A 22,818-nucleotide genomic window follows, 5' to 3' on the forward strand; every position below is an offset into this window, starting at 1 on the left:
AACTCTATGGGGCAGTTCTACTCTGTCCTATAGGGTCACTGTGAGTCGGGATCAACTCGATGGCAATGGGTTTGGTTTATATGTGTGTATATATGCATACATATACACACACTCATATGTACACACAAAGTAAAAACAGTTAACGTGCTCAGCTGCTAACCAAAAGGCTGGAGGTTCAAGTCCACCCAGAGGTGCCTTGGAAGAAAGGCCTGGTGATCTACTTCTGAAAAATCAGCCAATGAAAACCCACAGTTCCACTCTGACACACACAGGGTTGCCATGAGTTAGGGTTGCTAAGAGTTGAAGTTGATTTGATAACAGCTAGTTTTTATAGTGTATGTATACACGTACGCGCATATGTACACATACGTATACACAGTGAGAGAAAACGAAAACGTATGCACGCACACAGTTATGGCAAAATGGTAACAACTGGTGAATTGAGGTGAAAGGTATAAAGTTCCTTGTACTACACCAACTACTTTGTAGGTTTGACATTTTTTAAAATTAAAAAGTGGGGAAGAAACTCTCATAAAGAAAATGCCAAGTTATTCCCACCAAATTAAAAGAACCAATTATCCAATTTTATACAAATTCTTCTAGATAATAATAAAGGAGTGAACAATCAATCTCCAACTCATTCAATGAGGTCCACATAACTCCAATACCCAAATCAGACAAAAACATGAAAAGAACAGAAAATTACAGTCCATTTCATTTGCAATATAGATATAAAAATCCTAAACCAAAATCTTATCCAGGTGAGCCCAATAGTATATATGAGATGCTACTCTAGCCAAACCATAGAAAGGCCCATAAAATAAACAGTAACACTCAAGAAGAATGCGCTCCTTAGAACAATCAATTACAGGAGATCAAAAGGACAACATTTACCCAAAAGCAAAGATGAGAAGGCAGGAAGTGGTAGAAAATCAGAAAGCAGGGAAACGGGGAACGTAAGACAGAACCTAGGAGTACTGACACACTGTGAGGTTTGCAACCAAAGCCATGGAACACTTTACGTACAAACTACTGAGTGGGAAACTAATTTGCTCTGTAAACTTTCACCTCATACACAATTTAAAAAAAAAAAGATGCTATCTATGATCAAGTCAGGTTACCTCAGGCATGCAAGGACGGTTTGATATTAGAAAATCCATATATGTGTTTCCTCACATCAACAGGTTACAGATCTCAACATAACCAAACCCATTGCTGCTAAGTCGATTCCGACTCATAGAGACCCTACAAAACAGAGTAGAACTGCCCTACAGAGTTTCCAAGTAATGCCTGGTGGATTCGAACTACTGACCTTTGGTTAGCAGCTGTAGTGCTTAACCACTATGCCACCAGGGTTTCAGTAATCTGAACAGATATGCACAAAGCACTTGCTAAAAGTGAACACCCATTTGTGATAAAAACTCTCAGTAAAGCAGGAAAAGAAAACTCCCTTAATGTGGTAGAGCATCAAAAACCTACAACAGAGAAATGCATTCACTTTAAGATGAGGAGCAGGACAAACATGGCCACTATTTCCACTCCTATTCATCACTGTACTGAGCTCTTTGCTGGTGCAATAAAACAAGAAGAAACTAGAGGTGTAACTGTCAGTCGGTCCCCGGCATCTTTACTGAGCACACCCCTCTTGTTGAACCGTGACCACACCACAGGAGGGAGCTATTGCTCATGCCCATGGCACTTGCCCCAGCTCCTGGGGAGCCAGGCAGTTGAGGTCTGGGCCTGCTCTCCGAGGGTGTAGGGGCCCTGGAGGTTTGGGGCAATCCTGCCACCAGAGGGGGAGGGGAAGCAGTGGCCTCACCAGCCCTGCCTTCCCTCCCGTGAGTGTCCTGTGCCCGGGCTCAGCAGGGAGGCCGCAAGCACTGGTCAGCTCAGCAGACATGTCAGGCAGAAGAGCCAGCTTCTGAGGTGAGCTCAGCCTGCTGGCCTCAAGGGAAAGCCCCGGCAGCGTGACCCAGTGTCCCCAGAGGCTGACCTCAGGCCTGGAGCAGGAGCTGGCAGCAGCATGTGTCCGGCTGGTGTGGCGGGGTGTTTGGGGCACAAACACAAGCAGAGGTGAAGGCAGGGAAGGTGCCCAGATGGGAGGAAGGGCAGGCAGGGGCGGCCTGGGTGGGCAGGAGCAGGGTGGGCTCAGGAAACAAGTGGCAACCAGGGTCCCCAGGGAGCCCCTGGACAGCTCTGAGGAAAACAGCCCTCGCAATGACGTGTGGTCACAGGTCTGCCTGGGAGCTAAAGAGCACAGCCCCTGGCGCCTGTGGCCTGTTCCCGTTTTCTCCTTCCTGTCTGAGCACGCACACTTCCCTGGAAACGACTCTCACTCTTCCTCTTCTCTGTCCAACTCCCTCACCACTTGGGACGGTAGGTTATTCCGAACGCCCGGTGGACCCCACGAAGCTCCCAGACCCCAGGATGGAGAGGGCCTGCGGGGACCAAGGATCTGGCCTGGGAACGGGCCCTGGATACTGGGTAGAGGAGCCTGGGTGTGTCCCCACGGGCAGGGGGACGGCTACACTGGGCAGCAGGAGGGTATGGGGGCTGAGATTACTGGAGGGACATGGTAGCTTCCGGGCCTGTGAGCCCAGCCCTCACTGTTGTGATGGGGCCGGCCTGGGTGAAGGGGGAGGGAGAGAGCCTGCTTGACCCATGTGGTCCTTCTGTGGTGCCCAAGCTGGCGGGACGCTGGCTCTGATGGGCTTGGGAGCCAAGTCTTGCCTTGTCCTTACCTAACTGAGGGTGGGCTCTGGGGGCTGCTGGGCAGCAGGCAGGTCCCAGGCTCTTGACTCAATTGTCCCCCAAATACTGAGCACTAGTTACATGCCAGCCCTAGCCGGGCATACTAGGTGGGCCACCCACACGCACGCAGATGGACCTGCCTTGCAGGGCAGCGGCAGGCTGCGTGCCCACATCAACCTGGACAACAAAAGGAGTCCAGGGCTAGAGTCTGGCGCTCTGGAGAGAAGTGTACCCCACGGCCATACGCTCGGGGCCTGCTTCCCTGGAGAGGCAGCTGTAGTGTGCCTCAGCCAGGCTCTGGTGACGAGTGGCAGGGAGGATGCACAGCGTCGAGCACCTCATCTGGAGGGCTGGCCATCTAACCGGGGGACCCATGGGCACAGAACAGAGGGTCAGAGCCCCTGGTGCACAGCCCAGGGGCTGTGGGTACAGAGCAGAAGGCCTGAGCTATAGAGCAGAGTGGTGACAGGTCACCGAGTCCTCCAGGATAAGCAGGGGACAGCTGGTAGAAACGGGGGTGGCCCTACAGGCAGGGTGAAGCAGGTGTCCTGAAGTTGGGTATAGACTTGTGTACTTACAGGGGGGGCAGGGCAGGGCATGTGTCACCAGGGGGAGGGCCAGCGGCTCACTGGGCAGCAGTGGGTTGAGGGGGAGGAGCGAGGGCGGAGAAAGGCACAGGTGGGGTGGGTCAGCAGATAGGCTGCACGTGGCAAAGATGTCGGCTCCCAGGAGAGCACTGAGACACGCTGACGGGTTCTGGCAAAGCCCAGTGTGAAGAGGAGTGGCACGGAGCGTCCACACCAAGGCCCCTAATGTCACCCCTGTGACACTCACGCCCCCCCACCCCCGCCCCATGGGGACACGCCCCAGCACTGACAGGGCAGTGAGAACAGAGGAGGTGGTGGGACCACAGAGCTCGGGGGAGGTCCCCATGGCTCTGGGGACTAAGGACACCAGGGCCAGAGCACAGTGTGAGCCATGGGGGAGGCTGGACCATAGCCTGGACTAGGGGTGATGAGAAAGCAGCTGGGAGGTAGGGCTGGGCACAGCACCTTGGGATCCTGACTGCGAAGCATGAGACACGCCCCCTCATCCCCAGGCACACGTTGTTCTGACAGCGTTGGGCTCCATGGGATGCTCACCATTAACCTCTCCTGTCTCCCCACAAGACCTTTGAGTACAAAGCATCTGCCTATCGGACACCTTCAGCTGCTGGCGATCACAAACACCATTCTGGTTTCCACATAGCCTTCTTCCTATGCCCATCTCCCCCAAGCTGGCGTGTTGTGCTTATCACACAAGCGCACCAGCCCAGGCACTGGCCACTTCTGAAAATTGGGGCCGAACCCCCTGCCTTCCTCAGGAGGCCCCAGACCGGACCCAGGCCCTGGTGCACAGAGGTGCTTGCTCTGGGCCTGTGAAGAAAAGGCGCCCCCAGCGTCTCATCTAGAAACAGGGAGAAGCAGCCTGGGGGATTTGCAGCAGAGGTGCAGGTGCAGGCCCTCCCCGTTTCCTGAGCACTGCAACCAGTGGCAGCGCCCTGGAGCTTCCAGCTTCCTGAAACCCCTTCCTGTAGATAACTTCACAACATCCAATCCTATAAGGTCCTCCTTGGAGGACTTGGTCCTGGCCCTACCACAAGCTCCAGGGGCAGCAGGGAAAACACAGGAAGTGGTTGCCATGCTCCATCCTGTGCCAGGGCTCAGGGATGCACAACCGCCCTAGCCCATGTTCCTTTGGTTTTGCTCACAGCAAGGTGGGGTGAAGGCTTGGGAGTCAGAGGGGTCTGGGTACACGCCCAGTGAGGTGCTGGCAGACCCATCCCCCACTTCAGCCCCGGCCCCTCCCCTGCTGGTGAGGCAGGGCCAATGACTTGGTGGTACCCTCAGTCACCCTCCCTGTGGCCACGGTCCAGAGTTTCGCACCTGCATGCGTTTGGTCTCACCACACCCAGGCTTACCGGCAGGAGGGAGCACCTGGGGCTGTCCCTGGTGCAGGGCCCCATGGCTGGGCTCAGGGAAAGCACTCTTATGTTGGTGTCTGCAGCCAGAGCCCAGGCCAGGCTAGGCCCCAAGGGCAAAGCCACTTCTCTGGGTAGTGCCACCCCAAGGGACCATTGCTGGGCCATCTCAGAGCGACAAAGTGACAAGTGGAGTCCGTCTAGCCTAAACCTGCCCCAGCCCCTCTCCCCAACACAAGCGGGGGCACTGCCTCGACCTTGCTTGGAATGAGAGGGCCAGAGAGAAGCTGGAGGGCACAAGTGCACACAGACATGCCCCCACTCAGGTGTGCCCTCACTGTGCCCCTGGGCTCTTCCTCAGCTGGACAGAGCAGGGCCAGCGATAGCGAGCAGGGAGCACATGGCTTCCCTCCGGCCCCATACCCCACCTCTGCGGAGGCTTCAGGCGCCCACAACAACCTGACTGAACTATGTGAGGAGCCCATGTCACCGGCTGGGCAGTAGTGCCAGGGTGGCCCGGCCTCTGAGGACATGGCCCAGTGTTCCCCACTGGCTGCAGGCAGGGCTGAGCATACAGGCCCATCAGGGAGAGAGGTCCACTGCCCATGGCCGGCCAGATCCCTCCTCGCTCTCGACAAATGGCAAAAGGTCAGTGCAACACAGAAGAAGGGCGCCAATCTAGGGCACAGAAAGTGATGCACTGCTGTCCAGGCTCACTGACTTCCAGAGCTCAGCTGGCACCGGAGTACCGAGAGCACAGTGGTCACGGCCTCTCCTCCAGGACCCTCCCCGGTGCCAGACACCCAGCAGGCCATGCTTCCCCTCGGGGAGTCGGGGGCAGCTACTGCAGCTGAGGGCAGACACTAGACAGCTGAGGAAACCAAGGCTCGTGCACTTGCCTTGACCAGGCTGTCCCCTAGGCTTGCCGTCTACTCTGTACCAGGCCCTGAGCAAAAGGTTGGGAGCCAAAGGTGGACATGAGTGGCCAGGCCAGCCCTTGCTGACCTTGAATCCAGGTTCCCGCAGCATGAACCACAGGCCTGAGGACAGGGAGGCTGGAGCTCCGGTGCCTGACCTGCCTCCACCTCAGACCCGCCAAGTTCACTACTCGGCTCTCCGCTGGGGTCTCCACAGTGGAAACATGACTGCCCCGAGGGTGCCTGCAGCCCCAGGATCCATCCTAGGACCCAGCTGAGACCCCCAGCCCTGGGGAAGACCAGCCTCCCTGCAGGGCCCTGTCCCGTCACGAGGACCACTCCCTGCAGGTGTGGCTTCCACAGGTGCGTCCACTGAGGGAACATCTCGGGGGCTTTTGGCCTGGGCACTGGTGGGTGCAGGTCTGCAGCTCCTGCCTCCTGGCCAGCGAGGAGGGAGCAGCTGGACCTCCTGCCACAAGTATCTGTCCAGTGGCCCGTTTGTAATTAATCTCTTCAGCAGGCCTGAAGCGGCGATGGGACGGGGGCCTCCTCAAGTGACAGACTGAAGCAGGAGAAGGGCTCTGCACTCAGCTCTGAGCCATGACTGCCCAGTGCCCGGTGCTCTCATAGCCTCTGCACAGACACCCCGATAATGAGGAACCTGCAGGCCCTGGGGTGAGCCTGGGAGGCAAGGCAGCCACTGCAGGACCCCATCTCCCAGTGGCTGTCCTGGAACCCCCAGGAGGAGCCAGCCTGGGCTGAAAGCTGGTTTTACCCCCCTTCCCCGCCCCCCCAAAAGCTGTGAAGCCTTTTACCCACCCAATCTCGGCGTCCTTATCTTTATCGAGGACAGCTACCACCCGTGTCCTCAGCTGTGTGAGGGTTCACCGTGGTGGTGAATGTGGGATGCACCCAGAGACAATGACTGCTGGTATTGTTGTCAGGGGGACCCCACTCTTCTGGGAAGGGAAAAGAGTACAGCACAGGCAAGGGTGGGGGAGGGGGGAAGGAGCCAGGGGCCATGCCTGCGCGAGGAGTCTGGATTTTGGGTGCTGACATCCTGGTGACAACCTTCTCCACAGGAACACAGAGCCCTGGCCTTGACAGTGGGGGACCTGGGGCTGCACTGCTCCCAGGCTGCCTCCTCCCTGTTTCTGCAAGGACAGCAAATCTTCCAGGAACACCCGTTTCCTCCGATGCCCTGGCCTCGTTCTGAGAGGGGGCGGGGACGGAGGAGCAGCCAAGCTCCATAAAGCCACTGCTCAGTGGAAAACAGGTCCAGCTCTTAAAGAGGACTGACGGGAAGGAATTTCAAATGGAGGAAATGTCCCAAAATGTCCATCACTTGTGAGGATAAAAGATATTTTTGTTCCAGAATGTTTCTAAGTCACTCCCAGCCCCAAAACGCAAACTGCTGGAAGTCTGTATAAGTGAGGTTGTGTGCACGTGTGTGTGTGTGTGTGTGTGTGTGTGTGTGTGTGTGTGTGTGTGTGTGAGAGAGAGAGTATGGGTGCGACATGCGGTGTGTGTGAAGTGTGAGAGTCTGAGTATGTGAGACAGTGTGTTTGTGAGTCATTGTGTGAGTGAGATTTTGTGAGTGATCTCGTGAGAAACAGGGAGTGTCTGTTCTTTCCCGGTGAGCTTGGACCTGGGAACAGCCCTATGCACACCCCCTAACCACCCAATGCCTTGCTCCCTCTCCAACTCCTCCAGGTGAGGGTGGATCTCCTCATCCTGGTGGTTCAGTGAACAGGTACGCAGTGACGAGCGGGGGCCTCAGCACACAATGGGCTGCGGGCTGTTTCTTCACCCCCTCCCGTGCACTGCCCGGTGTCGCAGTGGCTGGCCTCCTCATCCCACCCAGAGACCAGGACGGCTCCTTGGGTGCCTCTGTCCCCCTGCACTGGATGGCGTGTCTCCTGCATGTGGAGTATCAAGATGACTCCCCGATGGGCCTTCTTCTCATCTGGCCCCACCATCCCCAAGTCTCCTGCAGGTCACTGCTACCTACATGCAGGACAGGACGAAGGCCTGCCAGCAGGCGGAAGGCTCACAGCAGCCCGCTCGCTCAGCCCTGTGTGCTCCACGCGGCTCCTTGTCCCTGCTGCTTGCCTGTGCGCCTTGCTCATGGTACCTCTGCCTGGAGTGCCCTCCGCACCCTCCACCAGGAAGCCTGCCCTGCCTCTGTGCACCCCTACATCAAAACACTGACTACAAGGTGGCTCTCTGGTCCCTGGCCCACCTGCAGCCTGAGAGTGGGGCCATATGCTCAACACAGCTGTGTCCTGGGTGCTTCCCAGCCTGTGACCCACTGACACTTGGAGGGAGTGCCAGGCTCTCACAGGGCCCGGGGCTGGCCCACCCTCGGCTCGCCTCTAGACGAGCCTTTGTGGTCCCCCTGCCTCCACAGGCCCCATGCTCACGGACATGAACCTACAGCCAGGGCTCTCTGCAAACTCCAAACAGGCTTTGCTCCTAAAGCACCCTCCGAAAGGAACCCCCAAAATGTGGACCAGCATACAAGCAGCACAGAAGTTCTTTGCCAGTGTTTAGAACAGTAAATCGCCACCCTGGGCAAGGCAGGAAGGGAAGGAGAAGCCTGCGGCCACTGGGCCCAGTGTGCAGGGACATGGGAACACAGACGAGCTGAGAAGGATGACCGGCCCCAGTACAGCAGGAGCAGGGAAATCACACCCAAACACCAACAGTGCTGCCCCCTGGGGCTGGGGTCTTGGTACTAAGACACCGGGAACTGTTCCTATGATCTGCATGTGTTACTGAAGACAGATATTTAAAAAATAACTTTTAGTTCTAGCCCTGAATTTATCTCCTTTTGTTGCTGGGGTAAAGCTGGCACAGGGCTGACGTCCCCTTGTGAAGGGCACAGCCTGGCTCTAGAAAGCCTGGGTTCAGATCCCAGCTCTGCTGCCTCAACCACGTGACCCCTGGCAAGCTGCCTGACCTCTCTGTGTCTCTGTCTCCCTGTCTGCAGGGTGGGGAGAAGGGGCACCCACCTCATGGGGGAAGCCCCTGGCCAGGCCCTGGTGGAGGGGCAGAGAGCAGGTGGTGGTCCAGGGCCCTGACCCGTGTCACCTGGAGAAAATCTGCATCCAGCCAGGCATATATAAAGCAGACGCATCTCTGAGGGAGCCGAGGTGTCACTCTGCCTGACCTGAGCAAGGGCTGACTGAGACCCCTGAGCCCTATGGGCCCACCACTGCATACCCAGCTGCGCAGCCTGGCAGGGTGGTCAGGGCCAGGACGCCACTGCAGCAATCTCTCGACACCCTGCACACAGCAACAAGCCCTTCAGACAAACTAAACATTCAAGAAGCTCCATGTACAGAGCCCAGGCCAGGCAAAGCTGGGGATTCCTGTCCCACGTCCTGTGTCACTGCACCGGGCAACAGCTGCTGGCTGGAGTCAAGGCTGCCTCGGCAGATGTGGGGTGGGAGGGACAGATGGACAGAGCCACAGGACTCACAGGGATTGCCCCCTCTTTGTTCAAGAGGGAAGAGCATGCTCCTGCCCCTGAGGACACCAGGATACTGCAGCCAGGGCAGTCAGGGGTGGGGGCCCCTCTGTGACTGCCCCAAAGATCCCCAACCAAGTGATCGCGGAAGTTTTACTTTCTCTCTCAGGCTTCTCTGTCTCCAATACACGACCTAATAACGTTAAGCGTTTTAAAAAATCTCTGCTCTGAGTCCTCACAGCTGGTACTGCTGTCCCTCTGTGTTGCAGGGTAGGAGCTGCTGGTGGGCAACACCTAGGGCCCCCAGGCCAGGCCAAACCATGCCCCAGGGCCCCTCCCCTCCCAGGAAGGCAAGCCCAGATGGAAGGCGGAGGTGGGCCTTGCGGAAAGCTTCAGGAAAGGGGTGTTTGTGCATGTGTAGGGGGGTAGCACCACTGATCATGAGGGTCCCGAGTGCGAGCACTTCACACATGGGAAGACTACCCCAAGGCGGCCCATGCAGAGGGGCAGCAGGACCCTGACCCACCCTCTGGCACACCGACCCTCAGGTGGATCACGGAGGATGCACTGTGCCCGCTGGGCCTGCCTCCAGCCCAGGTGAACAGATGAATGGGACAGTGAGGTCATGTCTCAGGGCAGAGAGGACCAGGTGTGCCCCGCCTGCCCCTGCAGTGCCCTGAGGGCCTCCCAACGAACCTCAGCTGCCTGTAGCTTCTCTGTGGATCTGCAGAACTGGTCACAGGGGCTGTGACCCTCTTGAGAGATGAAACAGGCACTCCTGTGCTGAGGGCTGAGGCCGGGCAAGGTGTGGGTGTGGGCCCTGGAGAAGTGGTCCTACCTGCCCTAAAGACACTCAGGGTCTGTGAGTGGGGAAGGGGACACCGGCCCACTGGAACTCCTAAGTGTTCCCAGTCTGGGAGTTCTATCCTCCATAAGAGCCTGCTGTACATGCTCATGCCTGGAGGGAGTGCTGCCTGATGCCCGCTGGGTCCTAACGACCCAACCAAACCACCAAGAGTGGGGGTGTCTTGCAGCGGCATGGCCCCACACCGATCCCATTAACTGCCCTCACCCACTACCTGGAACCTGACTACCTTTCACTTTATGGAAACAGTGTTTCTGCTGGGCACTTTGCCAACCCGATGTCCAGGAAGGAACAGGCCTCTCCTTCAGGCCTTGGCTCCTTACCAGGATGTGTAGGATGATTAAAGCATGATTCAGGAGGCCTGGACTTTCACGGGGCTCAAAATGTGGGCCAGCAAGCATGAGCAAGACGCGAGACCAATGCCCACACCTGGCACTTCCTGCCCGCTGGCTCCTTCCTGAGTTCACAGAGGTCACCCAGCTGGGAGCTGAGTGCCTGTGGAGCAAGGCTCTGAGGGGCTGGGGGAGGGAGCTCAGCAGGAAGGTGTAAGGTGTGGTGGGAGCCCTGAGGGATGAGGCCTTTGTCATCCAGCCAGAGGTAGCCAGCCCTAAGGCAAGGCCAAACTGTGCCCACCCCTTCTCGCCCAGACCAGCGGGGCCTCAGGAAATTCACAACCCCTGGGAGACCATCCTGTCCCACCTGCCCTGATCCTCTTGGGGGAGGTGAACCTCAGACCTGAGGACTCTGTCGTTTCTGGCCAAGCAGCCGCGCACTCAGTGGGGCCTCGGGATCGTGGTGGTGGGGTCACGCCTCAGGCCCAAACTCACAGCAGGCAGAGTGTAGGCTTGAGGAGGAGGGGTGACTGCATGAATGGCTGAGAAAGGCCTGGCCAGGCGGGTGGGTCATGACTGCTCTTCCTCGCTCACCTGTACCTCCTTGCAGACCATGCCCAGACAAGGAGACCACTCATCTCGGAACCCCCCCAGCACCCCCACAGAGAGCGCAACCAGCCCTCCGAGAAGGATGTGGCCGTGCAGACCTCACCCAGCACAGTGGTGCCTTTCCCTGGGCCCCTGGTCACTGTGGTTTGGCTGAGACTTCTTCACGCTACCGCAACATTTCCCTGACGGAGTCCCAGATGAACATCCCACCACACCCAAGCCCTGGCCTCATGGCTCCAAGGTGGCACCCCTACCTCTGCTTCTTGCCACAGTGACCAGCACTTCTGACTTCATATGAAGCCTCACTTTCCGAGGACCCTGAAGCCCCAGAGTGATCAGTATTAGACGTGGAACTCTGAAGCATGGACGCCCACCCCACCCTCACTGGCTGCAGATGCGTGCTCACACCTGTCCTTGCGCCTGTGAGTCCTGTGGTAGGCGAGTCTACAGTCCTCAGATGGGCAGTAATTTGGGCCAGCAGAGCACACGGTGAACCAGCGCAGTGGTTCAAAACCCAGAACTCCCTCCTGTCAGCTCACAGACAGAGCATGAGGGAAAAAGACAACTCTTCACAAGCTTGACATGGAATCCCAGTCATTGAATAAATGTGCACATCACGGACAACCTCACAAACAAGGCAGTGAAAAGTGCAAGTGGCGGAGGTAAAGAGCAGTTTGACACAGGCTCCAGAAAGTTTGTAACACCCAAATGGTGCCGTGTGTCACTTCAGGGATACATGGGTCTGCAGTAAAAGTATAAAACGGGCGCAGGAAGGACACAAAAGGCAGCACAGTGGCTATTGGGGTGAGGGGAGCAGAGGATGGGGCCAGGAAGGGACCCAACGGGGCTTCATTTACGTCTGCAACATACTTGCTCAGCTCTGAAGCCAGGCAGCAGGCACAGGGGTATTTGCTACGTGCACGATAACAATCACGAAACAACAGCAACGTAACCCGCCACGTGATGCCCCTGGAGACGGCCTGCAGGGCACCAGCACCCTGGCGGGGAGTGGTCACAGCCTGGGCTTAGCTGGAGCAGAGCCTGGGCCCAAGGCAAATGGGAGTCCAGGGAGGAGGAAAATAGCCTTGGTGGGTAGGACGGGGTGGGCAGAGAGCAAGGACAGGGACCTCTCACTCTTTCCTTGCCTTTGGGTTATTATTGGTAGGAGACGAACCTCCACAGTCTGTGACCACCAGGGCTGCAGCAGGGAGGGCAGGGATTTTCCGGAGACCCAGGGAGTGCACAGATATGCTCTGTCCGATGGGCATGGACACGAAGAGGTGCGGTGATCCAAAAGGCCAGTGCCCTTAGCAGGTTTTCCTGATAGCGGGGCCCTGACTGCCCAGGCTCCAGGACTCTCCACGGAGCTCATGGCTCGGAAGCCACTGTTGACCAAACCCACTGTCAGTTCCGACTCACAGCGACCCCACAGGGTTTCCACAGCTGTCAATCTCATGGAAGCAGACTGCCTCATCTTTCTTCCTCAGAGCTGCTGGTGGTTTTGAACTGCCTGCCTTTCAGTTAGCAATCAACGGCTTTAACCACTGCGCCACCAGGGCTCCTTCATGGTTTGGAGGGGAAAATGAATTGGTCTTGCGAGGCCCTCTGGAGGGCCCCATCCCTATCCCATAAGAGATGGCACACAATGTAGCTTTTTGTTAGGGAACCCACAGTGCCAGGCACAACTCTAAGTACCTACCTATGAGGCAAGCACTACTATGATTGTCATTTTAAAGATGAGGAAACTGAGGCATAGGAGCCTCAGAGCTTGTAAGTAGCAAAGCTGGGACTCTGGCTCCGAGTCTGGGCTCCCTGGCTCCATGGCAGGCCCTGGCCATTGCGTGCTCCCCTTTCTCTGGTGGCTGTGGGTCATTTCCTTTCCAGCCTCCCTGTTGCTGGCTGTCTTCTCCTGCGTCTACCTTTGTTCTTATTTGCCATGGAGGAGGGGGGCAGGGTGCCGAGCTCTAACCAGAGCCTCACCACCTCTCCTTACAGGTAAAGGACATGAGACTCAGAAAAGCAAGAATTTATCCAGGTGTGAGGCAGGGCAAGGACTCAGGTGGTCAGACTCGAAAGCTCCGACGCTCAAACATCACTGGTATCAGGGCAAGCCCTTCCTGAAGATAGCCTGGACCCTTGAAGGACAAGGATTGGGCTGGTATCACCTCCTTCCCCAGGAGGCCCAGAAATTGCCACCAACTCACGGGGCAGCTCCTGCCCATGACCAATGGGGTGGCTACCCACACAGCTGACCTCCATCAACTGGACAGCTTTGTCAACAATTAACTCCAGTTTTAATTCCTCCAGTTACCATCTTTCCAGACAATTACTGATCTGCCCTGATATCTCCCTTGTTGGGCCTTTTAACGTTCTCATGTAAACAAATAGGCAGCGCGACCATCATACATGTGGGCCAGACGCATGGGCTGCCAGGAAGTGCCACCCCCTAAAGACCACCGTGGCTGCTCCACCATGACACCGCCGCCTGCCTCACAGGCAGAATGGGCTAGCCCTGGGCAGTGAGGCCTGTGCTCTGCCCAGGGCTGTGACTGACCCTTGACTGCAGAGCTATGAGGGGTTACCAGTGGGTATAGCTCCCACACGTGACAGACACAAATGGGGCTCGTGGTGGCACAGTGGGCCACAGGTCACAGGAGGTCACAGGTTCCTCTGCAGAGCCCAATGTGAGGTTCACCTGAGGCTCAGAAGGAGGCTTACCTGGGCCATGTGACTCAGTGGACTACGCCCAGTGCCCGCCTTCCTGGCCCCTCTGCTTGGGCACCTGACGGGCCTGGTACGCTGGAGTGACTGGGTTTGTTAAGAGGAGTACATCTAAACACGGACTCCAAGGGCTAGACTGGCGGCGCTGTCCCCACTCTGCTGGGGCCTCAGAGGCCACCTGCACAGCAGCCCATGGGTCCTGCAGTGACCCTGCAGGACTAGGGTAGTTCCTGCCAGCAGGCAGTCCTTAGAGAGCCAGGCCCTAGACCTAGGGCTCACAGCTGAGTATGTGGGTCGGTGGGCAACACCAAGGGGGTGGTGGGGTCCTGAGCAGGGTGTGAGCAGGCAGCACTGCAGGACAAGGCAGCTGGCCGGCCCGGGCACCACCGTCCTCTGCAAAGCTCCCAGCACCCAGTGCTGGCCTTGAACCTGGCCGAGGAGGGGTTCCTCAGGAGCCCTGGGGAGAAGGGCTGCCCTGGCTGGTCTCTGCTCCCTCCACAAAGGAAAATGGGCCCTGGCCCACCCCAAGGCCAGGGTGGGCCATGTGCTGGCCTCAGCTGAAGGACAGCCCTCCTGCCCCTGCCACAGGCCTCCAGCAGTCTCCCCTGCGGGCCAGCACATTAACTCTCTCCTGTGTGTGGTGTGGGCATGCCATGTTCTCTGGAACAAGACCACACAGGAAGCGGTATCTCACAGAGGTGTGAATGGAGAGATTAATCAGGCCACAAGTCCCACAGCTAGAAAGCCTGCATCACAGGAGCTAACGCCTTGCAGGCCCCTCCCTGGGAAAGCCCTTCTCTGAGCACTCTCCTTTCTGCCCCCGCCCCCTCACTTCCACCTGTCCCTGTGACTGACTGTGGGTCTCAGGTGATGTTTCTGAAACCAAACTGTGGTTCTGGAGTGCTGCATGCTGTCCTTACTCCTGTCATCCTGTAAAACCCAGGGCGGTGAGGGGGGCTCCCCAGCCCCTCAGGTGCTGCAGGTCACTGCCCCCCACTGAATGCTGCCGCTAGCACTCACACCTCTTGTTCAGGTGGGGGCAGCACCTCACCCCCAGGCCGTGGCAGGGCTTAAGACTTCTTTACTGCATAACACAGCACCCCCATCCCCTGGAAAAAAAAACAAACAAACCAAAAAACCAAAACCAGCAAAAAGTTAAATAGAACTGAGTTCCTGAAAAGGTAGAAACAAGAGTCTAAGAGAGAGAATCTTCTTCCAGAGTGAAGAAGTGTCTCCTCCCCTTTGAGTGTGGCAGGTGAGGCCCAGGAGGACTCTGCACAAGAAGGGCCTGCTGGGTTATAAGTGACTGCTGGGGGACAGGAACGAAAACGCACCCTGAAGGTGGGGGGAGAGGGGGAGGGTTTCCTGGTCTGCATATTGTATTCTCTTTCCATCTGTGGGCGCTCCAGACAGGAAACCCGAACCATGCACCTGAAATACCCTACCCTGCTGGCGTGGGCCACCTACCTCTTCCCTCTTCCAAACCAAACCAGCAACCCAAGAACCCAGTGAGGGTCAAACCTGCTCCAGGCCCTCACCACCTGCCTGCGTGTGGTCAGGTCAGACCTGGAAACAGCTGCTGCAGGTCTTTTTGGGGGAACTCAATACCCTGAGCGGCCACAGAGGTAAGGAGCTCAGACGTGGGAGGAGGGTAAGAGATCCAGAGATCCACGGCAACAGGAGCAGCTCCACCTGCGGTGGCAAGCTGTCCAGATGGGGCCACAGCGGGGGAGAGACACTACCAGAGTGGCCCTAGGAAGCTGAGGAGGGTGGGGAATATACTGGTTTGTCCCGCTGTGGTATGATGAGTTACTTAGTATGGCCTTGTAACTCCCACGCGGGGGACTGCGCAGGGCTGTGCAAGTAAGTGTGGCCCACCAAAAGGATTGGTCAGTTTTGGCTTAAAAGAGAGCCAATTCCAGAGCAGAAAGAAGAGCCCACCACCACCAAGGAGGAGAGACCGGCAGGAGAGACCTGCAGGAGACGGCGCAGTGGGCTTCCCAGCCCACAGAGCGAGAAAGCTGAGTGCCTTTGCGCAGAGACTGAGGGTCACGGAGAAGTCTATGCCTGACCCATGAATTTGGGACTTGCCAGCCTCTACAACCGCATCAACCATTTCCTTTCTATGGTTTGTGAGTTCTGGGAGGCCTTGCAGCAAATCAGGGAACCCAAAGACAGGAGGGAGAGTACCGAGGCAACAGCGAGTAGCTCATGTTAGAGATGATGGCGTGGTACAGCAGTTTGGAAAAATTGGACATTTGGGACATCTTTAATCTCTGCCTCATAGGAACCAGCTTTGTGCTGATCCTCAGAAATGATTTGTTTACCTCGCCTGGTGAGTCTGGCCGACCAGACCCCGTGCTTGCACTCCAGCCCAGCACATGTGCACACGTGAGCCTCTACTCGCACGACTCTGGTCCCTGCCCCAGCCACTCAGCAGTGGGGCTGAAGCGGGGGGCTGGCTCGGGGAACCGTGCAAGGCAGGCTGAGTCTGTGGGCTCTAGGCCTGAGGACCCCCCAAGAGTGACCAACCGTATGGTGGCGGTGGTGGCAGAAGGTGCTGGCTTCACTGTGCTGAGAACCCCCAAATGCTGTCACTCTGTCCGGGCTGCGAGCATCACTGACTGCTAGCAAGCCTTGTGGTGCTGCCTTTCAGAGCCAACAGCCAAGATGCAGCCCATTCTTGCCTCACTGTTGTTCCAGTGAGGCTGCCAGAGGTTTTCCAGTAAACTGAATGGCACAGGTTTGCACGCTAACCTGTCTGCGTCTGCCTGGGGTCTCGGGGTATGACCAAGCAGCTACTGCCCACCTCTGTGGTCCTGATGAGGGCGGTGGGGTGGCAGCCCAGGCTGGGTGAGGCATGCGGGCTTCAGGGCAGACAGAGCCCAAATCCCAGCTGCTGCCCTTGGCGGGGGTGGGGGGTGGGCTCAGACAAGTGATTCACCTGCTCTGGGTGGGCCTTGAACTCCTCGTGCGGAAAATGGGGATGATCCTCACACACCTGGCTCATGGGGGTACTGAGGGCAAAAGACATGACCTATTCCAAGTGCCTGTTGAGTGCTCGGGGACCACGGCCACCCGCCAGCCGCCCTGCTTGTCTCCTCTCCTCTCTGGGCCCTGGCGACCCATCACCCTCTCCTGCAGATACCCAGAACCCTCTTCTTCCTGAGTCTCTAAGGGGACTCAGAAACCGGCCACTCGGACCTCTGCGACCTGCACTCCTCTGTAGCTGTGGTGAAGTACAGACACCTGCGATCAGGTGGGGCAGGCATCTGAGGTGACTGGGCCCTCCCTTCCCAAGCCCTCTAACGTGATGTCCCACCACCAAGGGCTTATTAGCCAGAAAAGACTTTGTGATCAAACCCCAAGATACACATTTTTTGCTGATTTAAGAAAGTTAACTGTTTATAACCCACAATAACATTCACTACTGGCGATAGTGGAGCCTTGGTGATGCGGTGGTTAAACAGCTCAACTGTTAACCAAAAGGGCAGCAGTTCGAGTCCACCAGCCACTCCCTGGAAACCCCATGGGGCAGTTCTACTCTGTCCTACAGAGTTGTTATGAGTCAGAATTGACTCGACAGCAATGAGTTTGTGATTTTTTGTTGGTTACCAGTGATGGTCCTGCTGAGATGGACATTCCCACATCACAGGTAGGAGCGTTTAACAGGTGCAGGATTTCTGAGAAGTAACTTAACATAAACATTCAGACCACTAAGTCAGAAATCTCACTGCTAGGAGTTTCCAAAGGAGACCAAACCAAAAACCAAACCCGTTGCCATCGAGCTGATTCCAACTCCTGGCGACCCCGAGTGTTTTGGAGCTGAACTGCACTCCATGGGGTTTTCAATGGTTATCTTACAAAAGTAGATCTCCAGGCCTTTCTTCTGTGGCGCTGCTGGATGGATTCGACTGCCAATCTTTCAATCAGTACTAAACACAACCATGTATGCCACCCAGGAACCTCAAACAAGGCCAGAACTATACAAAATACTTACACGCAGGGATGGCCCTGCAGCGCTGCGTCTAGGAGCAAACTCCAGACACCTGCCATCCAACAACACAAGAGAAGCGGACGATGGCATGTCCAGGGGGGGAATTAAAAACAGTAAGTTTTTAATGACATAGAATGACATCTGTGGCATAATGTATATGATACTTTCAATTACAAAGAAAGTACCATATATGGGGAATATAATTTTTCTTTTCCCCTTTATACTTTCAACTTATAACCAAGAAACAGGGGCGGGAGGATGGGAAAGAAAGAGACTCATGGCCCCTTAACGACAGCAAAGCCATACCTCTCCTCCTGACACCGGAAGACTCTGGACCCAGCACTACAGCAGCTGCTGGCCACTCTCCAACCTCCCACTGCTATGACAGGTGGGAGGTGGGGAGGGGTGCCTTCACTGGCCCCAGCCCCAGAGACGGGGCTGAATGCACTGACCCAGGGCACAGCTGCCCAGCCTGGTCCCTGCCAACCACACCATGGCCCTGAGGCTGCCCCTACGCCAGCTGGTCCCAGGTGTTACGAGTGAAGTGCCTGAGGGACAGGAAGCCCTGGCCTCACCAATTCTACGAGGTTTTAAGGACACAAGTTACAGAGCAGAGACAACACAGGCCAAAACACGTCTTAAAAATGAATATGTCAGTAAACCGTTGAAAAGTTTGCCTCCTCGTGTATTTGCGTAAAAAGGGGCGTTTTTGCTTTTAATGAAAATCAAATCCTGAATGCTTTATCTCAGATCCCCTTCTCATTTCCACTCAAGGCCATGTCCGGCATAAGGCCTCTCCTGGCCCAGGGTGACATCCCCACAGGTTCTCTGGCCATTCAGTCACGTGTTCTGGGGGACATCTGTCACCACCTCAGACAAACACAAGTCTTGTTCCTTGATTTCAAATAAGAAAGTGAACGTGAAGGCCAAGTAGTCAATCTTCCAGTGCCACAGAAACTGACCACAGAAACGTTCCAGGCTTAACCCTGCCCTACACACCTAGGCTGCCCCTGCGGCTCCCAGGGACGGGCACTTCACTTGGGCTGGATCCCTTACGGCCTGACACCCCAGGGCCCCTGCCAGCGTGTGTGGGGAAAGGCCACAGGGCCGGGAGGAACACATAATGTTAGTGCTGGAACATGAGCACAGCCCAGGTCAATGCAGCGTGGAAGAATCAGGGTGGCTGACAGGAGCATGGGAGCTGAGGGAGAGTGGTTAAGGGTGCTATGGGCACAGGGGTGCTGCCAGGGGGGGCTTCCTGGAAGAGAAGGTGGAGCCAGCAGATAAATGGGCAGGAGAAAAGGGCATGCTAGGCAAAGCAGCCATGAAGAGAGGCTCAGCAGGAGCACCAGTAGGTTTCCGGAACTAGAGGGGACTTCAGAGTAGGAGACTATGACCAGAGAGGCTCTGAAGCACATCCTGCCACGCCTCTCCTGGCAAGGGGGCCTCCACAGTCTCTGCGGGGCAATGGCCCAGGGACAGACCCTGCTGCAGGAGGATCCCAGTCCAGGGAGCCTGGCAGCCACACTTGGCACCAAATGCCCTTGGCAGCTCCAAAAGACACCTACACAATTTCAGAGGATTTCCAGGGTGGCCCAGGCCAGCCCTGACGGTGCCTTCTCTTTTGCACAGGTGCCACCGTGCGGTGGACAAGGGGTGGGAGGTGAGCTCCAGGGTCACCATTTGGGCCTCTGGGACACCCTCACCTGAAGGCTGGCCCATGGTAACACGAGCCCTCCAAGGCCAGCCAGTGACCCTTCCTCTCTGATGATCCCGACAGGCACGTAGCCACCTCAGTTGACACATGGCAACAGAGGAGCCTGCTCGCTTGTCTGCTCCTTCCAGTGGGTCCGAGAGCACTGATGGCATCTGTAAGTCCCGGCCACACTCCAGGAAGGCACTGAACACCTGTCCATCCCCATGTCACCTCAACGTGTGCCCCAGCTCAGAACCACCTGGGCTGATGTAAAGGGGGGCCCCGCAGGAGCTGTGGAAACCCTCTTGTCTCACATCACCAGGCCCACCTCTCCAGGTCCCAAATATGGCTGACACAGTGCTGGAGAGGCATGGAGAGGAAGCTTCAGAGGCACTGGGGACAGAGAGGAGGAAGTATGGGTCTCTGTCCAAGGCTCACCCTCTCCTCAGCCCACCAGCCTAGCGGGGAGGGCAGGGCTTGGGCCTGCTTTAAGGGGTGTGAGTGCAGCCCCTACAGGGGAGAGGTGACACAGCAGAGTCCGGAAACCAGAGGCTTGGGTGCCCCACCGTCCTGGGTGGATAGGAGAATCCTGTTCCCCTGTGTGGCACTGGCCAGCCCCCACTTGAGAGGAGCAGCTCAGCAGGCACACCTTGGGCAGACTGGCTCATAAGCACACACAGCCAAGATTACCCTGGCCTCTGAAGGAAGCTCATTAAAAAACCAATCTATCTGGGGCCTGTAAGAGAAATGAAAGGAGGGGGAAGGGAGGAGAGGAGCGCGGCAAGAAGTGGAACGCTCAGGGGCCGTGTGCGTGCACGGGGTGCACAGCCCACTCCCCAGAGCAGACGACAGAGGAAGCATTCCTCCATGGCCTCACCTGCTGCTGCTCTCGGCAGCGTCCAGGCCAAGGGGCTAGCAGCCCACTCCAGCAGTGGGTGTCCCCCTCCTCATGCAGCACCTGAAGCCCGTCTGCCCCACCTGGTCCTCCAACTCCTGGCTGTGACATGCTGAGCACCTGTTCTTCACGGACAAACTCTGGAGAAGGAAGGCTGCGCGCCCTCACCTTGGTGACCAACACAGCAAATCAGCTGCAGGAACTGGGGCTGCAGAAAGATGCTTCCTCACAAAGCAGGCCAAGGCTGCCTCTGCTGCCAGCCGAGCCTGCCCACAGGTCCTGGGCCTCCTGCCCACCTGCAGAGCAGGTTCTGCACCCGCTCTCCCTTCTGGGGTGCTCCTGGTACACACTGCACCTGGCACACTGGATGGGGCCCCCTGTGGGCAGGGAAGGGGCCCACCTGGCCTGCTGGGGTCAGTCAGTGGCCAGTTCGGGGGCTAGAGCCCTGGGGGACAGAATGGCACCGACCTGTTACAGGCCAGTGGGGTCTACTGCCGAGTGGCTGGACTGCAGGGGTCTCCCGAGCCAAGAACAGGCACCTGTACAGAGCAGACAACGCTCGCAGAAAGCTGTGCCTCATAAGCCCCAGACAGGCGGACCAGAAGCCCCAAGTTTGGGATGTGCACTCAAGGGACCGGAATATCACCATTTAGCTGGTGTCCTGGGCCCCTTGGACTCTGCACCTGACAACAGCCCCGCAAGCGGGCCGCCCAGGAGAAGTGGGCCTGTGGGAAGACCTTCCCCCGACCCTCGGCTCCAGGACCCCGATTTCCGGACAGTCTGAAGAAAGACCACAGGAAAAAAGGACCAGAAGGGCTGAACGGTGAGCTTGCAGGCCAGGGACTATGCTCAGCTCCTGGCCAGCCAGATGCCAGGCCTTTGCGCCCACCACACACCAGAGACCAGCACCTCCCTGACCCAAAAGAGCACCGATACACACGTATCACATGGAGACAGCCCGATTCCCCGCACTTCCCCAGCCCACCCCCAGCCTGTCTGTACACGCAACCCTAAGGCACACACTGGAAAATATACAAAAGACAAGCAAAGGAGGCCCCACTCTGGGCCCTTCCCAGTCCAGATACTAGGTGGACTACCATGAACGGGGGAAAGTACTAACTTTAACCACCCAAAGCCCAGCACAGCCCTGGCTCCAGTCCCCACAAGAGCTGCCCCCAGCACCCGTTCCCACAGTGGGGCCTGCACACGTCAGCCCTGTGCCTCTCAGTTCCCACAGAGGGGGTCACGAGAGTCCCTATGAAAGGTCTCTGGCTGCATAAGTGCCCCTGCAGTGCCCCTCAACCTGGCTGACTGGATTCTGGAGAGGCAACCCGACACTGATCGGCTTTTGTTCCCTCGCACATGGGAGGACCCTGCCTGCAGGCCTGCAGAAGCTTCCAGCCCAACTTGAGAGAACAGGCAGCAAGCACTGCCTCCTTTCTGCTCTCGTTCCTGTATCGCTGGGGCCTTTGTTCTACTTGTTCACACCAAGGACAGCCGACACTTCCCAGCCCCCTGGAGGCAGGCTGGCAAGCTGTGGGGTGCGGGGGCGGGGGGCGCTGGGGCCCCACATGTGCTCACTGCTCTGATTAGTGTGAAAGGGAATCCACACACAAGAACCCGCTGCAGCCGCTGACAGCCAATGGCCCACGGGCTGCATCCGGTCAGCCTGGGCCCTCAGCTGGGACAGGGCAGATTTCACACCCGGCCAGGGCGAGGAAGGATGCCCGAGGGAAGCAACCCTGGGCACTGCCTTGCCTGGACGGATAGTGGGACAAGCAACAGAAGCGCTTAGGAAAAGAAGGTGACAATGAGGTCAGAGGGCAGGGGTGACAGCTGGGCTGCGCCCCAGCTAGACAAGCTGCGGACCGAGGGCGCCTGGCAGGTTGGGAGGAGGTCAAGGGGGCTGAGAGTGGGGGGCCCCAAGAAAGAAGGAGAGGAGAGTGGGGGCGAAGACTGGGCCCAGGCAGTGGCATGGCCGAGACGGCGGGTCAGAGCGCTGTCGAGGCCTACCCAGCCCCGACGGCACCCAGCACGGCGCAGGCCGCTCACCTGGGCGTTCGCAGCGCAGCGGGGTCGCGGCGGTCCAGTACGCCAGGCACGCAGTTGGTGAGCTCGGTCCAGTCGGCATGCAGCCCGCAGCTCCAGCCGGTGGAAAAGCGGGAGAAGAGCCAGGTCTCTCGGCGGTTGGGCCGGTAGCAGGTGCACTTCTTCTGGCCTGGCCGGCAGTCGCAGGGCACCTCGAGGCGCACGTTCTGCACGAGGTGGCGGCCAAAGGTGGTGCCGCCCGTCTTCTGGATGTGCAGGAAGACAATCACGTCGTCGCCCTTCATATCGAAGTGCAGCGAGCGCTCGAGCTCACGCACCGGGAAGTAGTATTTCTTCTCGTAGTGTGGGTCGGGCGTGGGGAAGAGATCCAGGTCGTTGGGTGGCGCGCGTCCGCCGGGCGCGCCCAGGCTGAGCCCCGGGCCCGCGTATTGGTACAGGATGAGCATGAAGCACGCGGAGCCCGCCACCACCAGCACGAACTTGCTGGCGCGCTCAACCATGGTCCTGCCGCCGGCTCGCCGCCGCCGCATGTGTCACCATCGCCGGTGGGCCGG

The 22,818-nt window shown here is 57.6% G+C and overlaps 1 protein-coding gene across 1 annotated transcript in view; it reads right to left on the minus strand.

Annotated features, from left to right (window-relative positions):
• Positions 1–22,818, minus strand: part of HS6ST1 (heparan sulfate 6-O-sulfotransferase 1) — a 46,449-nt gene extending 23,631 nt beyond the window's left edge. Inside the window, exon 1 of the mRNA XM_004387043.2 lies at positions 22,268–22,818. Coding sequence (XP_004387100.1) covers positions 22,268–22,794 — 527 coding nt within the window. The 5' untranslated portion in view covers positions 22,795–22,818. The remainder of the gene's footprint in view (positions 1–22,267) is intronic.

This window comes from Trichechus manatus, unplaced genomic scaffold, assembly GCF_000243295.1.
Source record: "Trichechus manatus latirostris isolate Lorelei unplaced genomic scaffold, TriManLat1.0 scaffold00179, whole genome shotgun sequence".
Taxonomy (NCBI): Eukaryota; Metazoa; Chordata; class Mammalia; order Sirenia; family Trichechidae; genus Trichechus; species Trichechus manatus.